Genomic DNA, 10,633 nt, shown 5'->3' with positions numbered 1-10,633 from the left:
GCCTGAGGATGAAGCTGGCACTGCTGAAGTAAGTCAGGGGAAGGAAAGAAAGTGGGTCCTTTATGACATCACTGAGCTGCTGAGTCAATAACCTCTAAGTAAACCCTGCCTCTGGACTTTCCAGGTATGTGAGCTAATAAATCCCTTTATTGTTTGAGCCAGATGAGTTAGGTTTCTGTTACTTATCAAGGAAAGCCTCCTAACAAACGATTCATGTAAAAAGCACAAGTAAAATGCCTGTAGAGCACACACCAGAACAACGCTGGAAAAAGAGAGAAAAGGTTCCGAAGCTAAGACCACGTAAAACAGAAGCACATTTGCAGGTAATGTGGCATAATGGCTTAGAAGAGAAGGCAGATGGGCGTAACCCATGCTCTGCCCTTCATGTTTACTCTGATCTTGGATGAGCCACCTAACTTTGGTTGTCCTTGGTTCCTCTCAACAGAGTAAGCTGAACTAGATGAGTGGCTCCAGTTCTTCTACCATCTGTAATTTTTATTATTGGTCCTTTTTGTGGATTATATATTTTTAAAGATTTTTGTCTGTCAATAGATTTTTCTCATGTACTTAGACAAAGTACACAACTGCAGATCGGCTCTTCTATCAGCAAAGGTAATCAGGTTAACTTATTCACCTTAACAAATTACTATAATTTGATTGAACATTTAAAAACAAGATATTTATTATTAGCTTTTGAAGTTCAATATAGAGATGACTTCTGATTGATAGGTTTTTACAAATACTGAAAATAGCTTCCAGATCTTCTATCTTCTTTTGAGGATCTTAGGAGATTCATAAGAACTACCAGATTTGATGACTGCAGTTACCATCCAACGAGGAAGAAAATTCAGTGACTTCTCAAAAATGAAAATTAACATTAAATTACAGAAGTCTTTTTTTTTTTTTTGGCTGCGTCTTGCATGGCTTGCGGAATCTTTAGTTCCCCAACCAGGGATTGAACCGGGGCCCTGGCAGTGAAAGCACCGAGTCTATTCTTATTTACTTTCTAACAAAATGGTCAACAGAATTTTTAAAAAACACAGAAAAAAATTTTGCATTTTACATAATACATAATCATTTTAAAATACAAAGTGACACTCTGTCACTTGTAAACCGGATTAGAAGGCCAGCCCCAGAATTCCAGTAGTGCTGTGGAAATAATTTACAATTGGGATAAACTGCATTCAACTGGGAGCCAAGGGATCTAGGTTCTAGTTGCCATCTTGCACCATGTGATCCTGAATACACTCAAATTCTGGACGTCAGAAGCCCCATGACAAAATGAAAGGGGCTGAATCAGGTCATCTTAAATATACTTTCCAGCTCTGTTGTTTTGTAACACCATGAAATCAGAGTAACATGTCCCAAGCTGTTTGGGATCAGGGATTTTAGAACCTAAATTCAACATAACAGTACTTTTAACCTTCATACTTTTTTTGTGTGTCCTGTTCTTATTAAATATATGTGTATTTCCACATTCTGTGTCTTTAAATATATTTTCCTTTTTAACAGTCTTTTCAGCATTAGCAATAAAAAAGTTTCTCAAGGGTGTACTTTTCATTTCTTGCTTTTATTTTTTTTCAACTTGCTTTTTCAGTTTCTCCAAGATCTCTTCTGGAGTTGTGGAGGCCAAAAGCTTTACCACTTTTTCACGAGATTTACCACCCTGGACCAAAAGGAAAAAACAGTGTCAGGATAACACACTAAACTTTCTAATGCTATTAAGAGGCAGCAGACCTCAGTTGCTGAGGGGTTGTTACAAGTGGGCTGGTGTTTTCCTGACAGCTTAGTGCCCATTTTCTCCTAGCCATTTCTGGTCTAACCAAAGGCTGTCTCTTCGATTCCACCTTACTACAATATTTTTACAACTCTCCAGAGTTTTTAACCTTCATACATCAATTTCTGTAATAATAAAAGCTAGGCATTAAATTTTCAAAATGAATATGGAATCCAGATGTACAATATTCTGGTTTCAAGTAATACTTTTGTTTAAATTATTTTTTAAATTACCAAAATATTGCAATTTTATATAAACTTTGTATAAAAATAATTCCAAATGTAAAACAAATTGGTATTCTCTATACCGTTACACATTTCTGAAAATTCCGAACAAAAAGCAACCACATATCCAAGTGCTATGATTCCACAACTGCTTAAGACAACTATAAAAAGGTAAACACCCTTTAAAGAAGGTAAATTTTCAGCAGGTATTTATCTAAATGGGTAGAAGCTGCACAGGTGGAAGAGTGGGGAGTCCCTTTCAGGCAAATGCCAGAGCACGTGCGCTGGAGAAAATCCGAAATGACCTGCTGCAGGGGCGACAGTGAGGGAATGGCCTGATCAGATGGACGTTTAGGTACAGCCTACTAACCAATGACTCTGAGTGCCCGCTGGATCCTGGGTAGGAGCTACAGAGTATAGCACTGGAAAACAAGTAGAGCTTTAAGAAGTATAAACACGGGTGGGTCTTACTCCTACAGATTCTATTTAAGTCTGGGGTGATGCCCAAGAACCTGTGTTCTAGAAATCATTTCCAGGTGATTTTGATATCCACCCCTAGTGCAAACCCACGGTATTAATGACTTCACATGAGTCCTCTTTCTAATAAGCTTCTAGTGAGCAAGGATAACACGGGGGACCAGGTATGCTTGATGAACTCACTAATGGAGATGACACGAGGAACCATTTTAGATTTTTCTAGTATGGTGATGACTTGAGGGAGATTAATCTGACAGAGCAGGTACAGGAATGAACTTAGGAGAAAATGCTGGAAATGATGGCAATTAAGGAATACAAGTATAGCGTGTGCACAGTCTGAAGGAGTGAGGCATTAGGAGTGAAGATTAGGAAGAATTCACAGATTTTAGTGATTAAATGATTATGAGCATTAAAAACTGGTTTTTCAATTATTTGGGAAAGAAAAAAATTGGTATTTTAAAAGTAATGACTGATGTACTCAGAGAGGCTGAGAGAGAGAGAGACCTACCTTATCCAAAACCACATCACTCTTCCTGAGTTCTAAGACTTTGGAAAGATACCAACAAAGCTCAGCGTTCGCCTCTCCTTCTGTCGGAGGTGCTGCAATAGCTACACTCACAGCCTCGGCTGTCAAGTCTGGAATGAAAACAGTGTGGACCTGATCCTCATGGAGTTCTTTTTCTTCACGCAGTGAGCATATTTTGTAAAAGTGTTTGCATTTGTCTGGCATGTTGTAGGTTTTCAATTAATAACTGCTGAATGAAGAATGATTAATCACAGTTAAGGGAACATAAACATAAATATGCCTCTACCATTACAGAAATCCAGAGAAGAAAGCTGATTTTTACCCCACCCTGCTGACCAAAATGGGCCTACAGAGTCCTGGGCAATAACCTGGATTTAGGAGCTGGAAACTGCACTTGGTCTAACAGGACGAGCCCAGGCAGGGAGTCAGCGGAGCTGGGCTTTAGCCCCGCAGTGTCACCGAGGAAGTGGATTAACCAGGCAGCTCACAAAACTGTAGAGGGTTGTTTGGGGTCTCCTCATCAGGAAAATGGGAGCACTGGATTAGATTCACCTCTTATGTGAAATGTCTCTGATATTTTTAAAATGTAGTATTTAGGGCTTCCCTGGTGGTGCAGTGGTTGAGAGTCCGCCTGCCGATGCAGGGGACACGGGTTCGTGCCCCGGTCCGGGAGGATCCCACATGCCACGGAGCAACTGGGCCTGTGAGCCATGGCCGCTGAGCCTGCACGTCCAGAGCCTGTGCTCCGCAACGGGAGAGGCCACAACAGGGAGAGGCCCGCGGACCGCAAAAAAAAAAAAAAAAAAAAAAAAAAAAAAAAAAGTAGTATTTAGTTAGCATCTACACAGCGCTTACATACACTAATTTTAAGGACACACAAACATGTTTTAAGGGCTTTACAAATATTAACTTGTTTACTCCTATAATTTTATGAAGATATTAATACCTTTATTATCTCCATTTTACAAACGAGGAAATTGGAACCGAGAAGTAATGTGTCCAAGGTCACATGGCTAGAAACTGGCATTGTGATTGACAAATAAATTTGAATTCATGCTTTGAAATCCAGGGACAATGAACACTGCTTTTTGAAGAGTGGTCCAGACTCCCTCATCAATACAGCCTTTATAAAGAGCAACGTGTCTGCAATCCTCCACTGTTATTTCTGAGAGAGAAGTATACACTCAAAGCAGTTTGCAAATGAGCTTGAGCTGGTCCTGCATCTGGGGTTACTTGGGCATTTCCACACGCTTACATCTTGCCTGTGTAAACACGGCTACAGAATCCACAGGAATGAGATGGTAGAACAACCTTCCTCCTAGCCTGTCACTGATTCTATGATGCACAGTTTTTCACATTTTAATATCTTTGAAATCTTGATGTATCTTATAATAAATGGAAAAGAAAGTGTTTACTTGATGTGGATTTTGTCTTACTGGTACATAAAGTACTTCTGCACCTTATAGATAGATGATGGCCAGTTAGACCTGATGAAACATGGTATTCCAACAGCAGTGTCCACGGTGACTACTTAGAAAATGCTGGCCAAGGAGGGTACAGCCAACAAATAGCCAAGCTAACATGGCCATCAACACAAACCGGGCCTAGCACCCCAATTTTGAGGTCTTGTTTTAAAAATATTTTAAAAATTGGAATACAGAGCTTTAGCTTTAATGGGTGAAAAAGACCGTCAAGATAACTCAGATCAAACTTTTTTCCCAATCAGAAGCCTCCCCACCCCACCCAATCTCTCCTGAAGCCCCAGCATTTAAAACAAATGTAAACAGCTACTCAGGAGTCCTGTCTGCCAACCTCCCCTTTGCCCACCGCAGATTCTTGAGGCACCTTTTGGACTCCAGGGAATAGCTTAAAAGCTTCTAACTATCTCATCTGACAGATGAAAGAACTGGGCCCAGGAATATCTTGTAGAGTTTTGATTTGAAATAAGCTCACACAGGTGTTGATGATCAGGTTCACAGATCTGAGGTTTTCTCTCCTTCCTTGGACCAATGGTCATTTAAAAAAATCAACCAAAACATCTTTCTCTGGCCAATGTTTCCACTTTTGGAATAGGACAAACTAAGAATCATCTAGGCTACACGTTTCTATCTTATGTTCTTTCTAAAATACCTTTTTAAATTTTGAGGTATAATTGACACATAACAGGTGTACAACATAACGATTCGCAGTTTGTATTTTGAATTGATCACCACAGTAAATCCTGGTTCATAAAATACCATATTAAAAAGGACAATACACAATGGTTTTTTCATCTAACTTGGTATGCTTTAAATACGGTATATTTGGTTTTAAACACTAGATTACACCTTTACATTAGAATCGAGAATTTAAAAATGGAGAGAAGCCTCTAACTGCAGGTGTGAAAAATATACTTGACCACACAGGATGAACTTCCAGCAAGCCAAGGCAAAGGGAGGATGGAGAGGAGACAAGTGGTTCATACAAGATTCCCACCCCAGTGGCCAGGCATACCTGTCACAGCATTTTGTTTGGAACCAGGTTTGGCATGGATGGCTATGGTGACACAACCTTTGGGATCAACTGCCACAGGACCTGAGGGAGGAACTGGTCTCTCTGCTTCCTTGCTCTGGCTTTTACCCTAAAACGACAACAACAATCACACTACAACTTGACGGTTACAAAATACTTTCCTACACATTTGATCTTTCCATGATTCCTTTTCACCCTTAACCAAGACAAACTAGGCTAATGGGTCACGTCCAGGGAGTTCTGGCCACCCAGAATGGTCTTCCAGCAGCCTTCATGGCTCAAATCAATTCTTCCACGACGCCTTCCCATCAACCCCACAAAGTGCTTTTTTCCTGCCTTGGAAGACCTGACTTAGAATTGGTTCCTACTGTCGGCTTTGTATTTCCCATTCCTCAGGGAGCAGCGATTATTCATTATTCATCTTTGTATCTCAAGCAGCACAAGTTAACAAACGTTTGTGAACAACCATAGCTGGACGGTGTATATCCATGTGTTCTGGGGGGAAGGGGAGGAGGAAGGAACAACAGTGGTATTTAAAGGACTACTGTATGCCAGAAGTTGTACTCGGAACTTTCCATTGAACAAACATGAACTGCGCACCAAGGCAGTATGTAGGCAAAGGAGATGTAAAGATGAATAAGGACACATGGAGCTCAAGGAGCTAGGGCTGCAGCGAGAAAAAAAGAACAAATAATCACTCTAATACACCGTGCTAGGAGCGCCGACCACACACGCACAGAGCATCACGGCGCAGAGAAACGTAAGGCAGTCCCGCCTTGGGACACTGGGGAAGCTCCCGGCAGGAGGCAGTCTTAGAGCCGGGTCTTAGGAACCGATTGGAGTCAGCCCTGCAGAGACGGTGGAAGGCAAGTGTGGGAGTGGTGCATTCTTGATGGAAGGGTGCGAAGACCAGCCAAGGGAAGGAGACAGAACGCTAACTAGAGCCTCCCAGGGAAGCACAGGCCGCACGGCGCTGCCGGAACACGAAGCGCGAGCCTGGGAGTGTGGAGTGTGGGAGCGAGGCCGGCGGGGTCGGCAGCCACAGCTCAGGAAACAGCCTCGCGCGCCGCCGGCCCGGGCCCTCCGACTTCCCCGGTGGGCGGCAGCGCAGCCGAGAAAGACGGGGAGCGGGAGGCCCGAAACTCAGAGACAACAAGCAGTTGGCGGAGCTTCTACCCACCCACGGGTCCCGCTTCTCTCCCGCGCTCCTCAACCAGCATTCCTGCGGCCCACCCTCCCACTGCCAAGGGACTTGCCACTGGCCTTGTTCACTGTACCAGCTTTCTTAGGCATCTCGGTGCCCACAGGGAGCCGGGCAGCAGCCCGAGCACCAGGTCCCGTCCCCAGCTGCCTCAACCCGCAGCCGAGCCGCAGCATCCACGGCAAGGAGGCGGCAGGAAAGGCGGCCCGACGCCGGAAGAGCCCTCTGCACCTGCGCACGCAGCGGACGGGAGCGGCTTCTCTGGCCTGCGCCTCTGCTGTGGCACGAGGGCGACACCTTCCGGCTGGCGGGAGCAAGACCCCTCGTTCTTCCCGGACCTACGCGGGACCCTCGCCACCTAGAAAAGCGGCTCAGGAGACCGAGAGATGGGGAGCTGGGCTCTGGTCGAGTCGTGACCACCCCCCAACCCCCTCTGGTCTTGTTTCCTCATGGGAAGAAAGGATTGGAGTGAGCGGCAAAGAGCGCACAGGGCCAGGTGTCTTCACGCTGCTGCAGCCAACCAGCAGGTGCAGAGCCCCACGCTGCTTCCTATGGCCCTTAAGTGGATGTAGAGTATCCTGCTGCTTTAGCCTTTGGGTACCTTCCGTGTACTGATGGAGCATCTACCTTGTGCCAGGCGCTGAGGATGCCACAATGTAAAAGGAGAGGAAATATATTCTGATGTGCGAAGTGGCAAAAGATGAAACTGAAGAAGGCGGAGGCAAGATCAGAGTCATTGAAGGGTTTGAAGCAAAGGATTGGTAGAGTCACATTTGTTGTGATTAGAAAGATCACTGGCTGCAATGTGGCCAATAGACGAATAGAGGTAGGGAGACCTCCCTCTTAAATGGAAGATGGTAGCCTGAACCATAGTAGCAGTGGGAATGGAGAACTGAGAGCTGATCATTTCAAGCATACTCAAGAACTAGAATGGGGCTTCCCTGGTGTCGCGGTGGTTGAGAGTCTGCCTGCCGATGCAGGGGACACGGGTTCGTGCCCCAGTCCGGGAAGATCCCACATGCCGCGGAACGGCTGGGCTCGTGAGCCATGGCCACTGGGCCTGCGCATCCAGAGCCTGTGCTCCGCAACGGGAGAGGCCACAACAGTGAGAGGCCCGCGTACCAAAAAAAAAAAAAAAAAAAAAAAAAAAATAAGAAGAAGAAGAAAAAGAAAAATTTTTTAAACTCAAAAATTAACAACAGCAACAACAACAGAAAATGTGCAGTAAATGTAAAATACACACTGGATCTCAAAGATGTGAACAGAAGCAAGCAGTGCAAAATATCTCAGTAATAAATTGAGAGGCCCCCGCAAAAAAAAAAAAAAAAAAAAAAAAAAAGAACTAGAATGATCGGAGCTTGGGGAATGACTGGATGTGGGAATGAGAGTGAAGAGTCAGGGAAGATGCCCAGGTTTGGGGCCCGAGGAGCAGGTTTGGGAGTCTGAGGTGAGTTGTTCAGTCCGGGACATGATGAGTTTGAGATAGCTGTGGGACACTAAGTAGAAATATTAAGGGGGTAACTGAATGTCTGTAACTGAAGCTTGAGAGATCTGGACTGATGATGGATTCTGAAGCCCTCTGAAAATAGATGGTAATTGAAGCCATGCACGTGGATGAGATAAAGACTCAGAGAGTGTGCAGAGCATGAGGGCCCAGGACAGAACCCTAAGAAAATGTAAAGAGAAGGCACCAAATGACATTGGCCAGATGTAGGAGTACGTAGCAGCCAAGAAAGGGTACTTCAAGAGGGAGTAGGCAACAGGGAGTAGTGCCACAGACATGTAAAACAGAAATGAGCGGTGTTAGTGACCTAGGTGCTAGCAGTTTCAGTGCAGAAGAGGAAAGAGATAATATGTGTAGAAAATAATTCGATTTCACTGTGAAGGAGTAACTGGTATTGGAGGAGCACATGACGTTAAGGTGTTTTTTCTTTTTTAAACTGGAATGAGAATTAACCACGTTTGAATATTCATAGGAATAAGCCAAGAGAGGAGACGTTACAACAGAGGGAGGAGGTGGGGTTCTGAGAACAGGTGGAGACTGACCTGTCTACAAGAAGCCTTACTCAGACACCCCTTCCTTCACAAGAGAAGGAAAAGTTTAGGTGCACATGTAGCTGTGTGTATAGGTTTGATGTGAAGAGCTGGAGTTCTTTCATTAGCTGAAGGAGAGGAGGTGTTGAAGATGTGAGGAGAGTGGAACAGATTTAAATACTCTGGAGAATGTCAAAGAGCTAACTGTTGAAACTCACTCTGCAACACTGATGGTCTAGCTGAACTTGGAGACCATGAAATCATCATGACCCCAGTCTTGTACAGTTACATCGTTTTTAAATGCCTGGACCCAGCAGCCAGGAAGTTGAAGATAAGGCAGACAACTGGTTTCATTCAGGTGGGTATGAGAGGGTTGAGGGTTACTGAAATGGTTAATGGTGATCAAAGATCAAAAGTGGAGAAGCAAAAAAACCAAAAGGTTGAAGGTGGAGTCTACTAGAGTAGGGAAGGAAGAGGGTTGACAGAAAGGACGGAGAGGTCAAGGGAATGGCAGTCTTGAGGTGCAAGGACACATGTATGGGAGTGTGTGTGAGAGCTGAAGAGGCATCGAAGGTTGTGGTCAGAGAGTGTAATGTCTGAACTTACCATTTCAGAGGTAGTGCGAGTCCATATGACAACTTACATGGTGTGGTCATGAGCAGGAGTGATTGACATGAAATGGTGAAGGTTACTGTAGGTTAGGAAGAAAATGGAAAGCTAGGTTTGGCTGGGTTGTCCACCCACTTGGATACTGAGGCCACTCAGTGTGAAGGCTTTGGTAGAAGAAAGTGAACCAGGTGTTAAACCAAAGCCATATTTTCTTTGTTTGAAATCAGTTAAGAATTGGGGCACAAAAGCTGAGTCAGCATTATATAGAATTAGTTTGGGTTGAAGTCATGACAGCCTCAGTTAAAGCTTTGACAGTTTAGATGGAAATAAAGAGGCCACTTGCAATCGTGTATTATTACGTTATCTGGCAGTTGACTAGATGAGCGAAGGCAGAGAGAGGGAAGAGGTGCCCTGCAAGGACCATTCAGGCTTTCCCAAAGGTCACTCAGGAGTGGGGGGTGGAGAAGGGGGAGGGGAAAAGCCATCAGCTCCATTTGCCACCCAAACTGTACATCTGTTGTTGCTTCTGCCCCGAATCTTTGCCTCTGGAAAGCAAAGAGTTGGAAAAAATACTGCCCAATGGTAAAAAAAAAAAAAAAAAAGGGGCTATGATCCAAATGGCAGAAAACCCATTATAAATGTTTATACTGGTTCCTATTTTCTTTTACATTTCTTTCAGGTTTTAGTAAAGTTCAATTTAGAAACTCAATCTTATCTTAGCCTTTACGAATGGAGAAGATGGATTTTTTAAGTGTGCAAACTCGGCAAAAGACTAAATGAGCCATGTAGCTCTTGGGGCTGGGATTACTATAGCACTGTCCTCTCTTACGAATGATGCATTGTCTAATTCAAGGGACAATTTTCAGGTTTTGAATCTGGATAACTAGAACAGGGAAGCAAAAAGGAGGAGACTGTTTGAAGGAGACAGGACTTGAAAGGGAACAATGTTTTGTCTAAAACGTACTGCATTTAACATACTGCATTTGAAGACCTGGCTCCCTCTAATGCCCTATAAAGTTGTCTGTTTCCCGATAAATTTTTTTCTTGCAAATTAAAAGTACTACTTATGTGGGCCTTAAAGAAGCAACACTTTGGGGGCTTCCCTGGTCCGGGAAGATCCCACATGCCGCAGAGCGGCTGGGCCCGTGAGCCATGGGCGCTGAGCCTGCGCGTCCGGAGCCTGTGCTCCGCAACAGGAGAGGCCACAACAGTGAGAGGCCTGCGTACCACAAAAAAAAAAAAAAAAAAAAAAAAAACACTTTTAAAAGGAAAAA

The 10,633-nt window shown here is 44.1% G+C and overlaps 1 protein-coding gene across 1 annotated transcript; it reads right to left on the bottom strand.

Annotated features, from left to right (window-relative positions):
* Nucleotides 1-652: 652 nt before the first annotated feature.
* Nucleotides 653-6,916, bottom strand: CUNH15orf40 (chromosome unknown C15orf40 homolog). Its single transcript, XM_024766490.1, has 4 exons — nt 6,779-6,916; nt 5,498-5,624; nt 2,987-3,114; nt 653-1,666 (listed from the first exon to the last, which is right to left on the bottom strand). The coding sequence occupies exons 1-4, from the start codon at nt 6,890-6,892 to the stop codon at nt 1,571-1,573; spliced, it is 465 nt and encodes a 154-aa protein (XP_024622258.1). The 5' UTR covers nt 6,893-6,916; the 3' UTR covers nt 653-1,570.
* Between the last annotated feature and the right edge of the window lie 3,717 nt (nt 6,917-10,633).

This window comes from Neophocaena asiaeorientalis, unplaced genomic scaffold (genome assembly GCF_003031525.2).
Source record: "Neophocaena asiaeorientalis asiaeorientalis breed wild unplaced genomic scaffold, Neophocaena_asiaeorientalis_V1.1 scaffold346, whole genome shotgun sequence".
Lineage (NCBI taxonomy): Eukaryota > Metazoa > Chordata > Mammalia > Artiodactyla > Phocoenidae > Neophocaena > Neophocaena asiaeorientalis.
The sequence above is the reverse complement of the archived record's forward strand: the minus strand, read 5'-3'. Positions and strand labels throughout refer to the sequence as shown.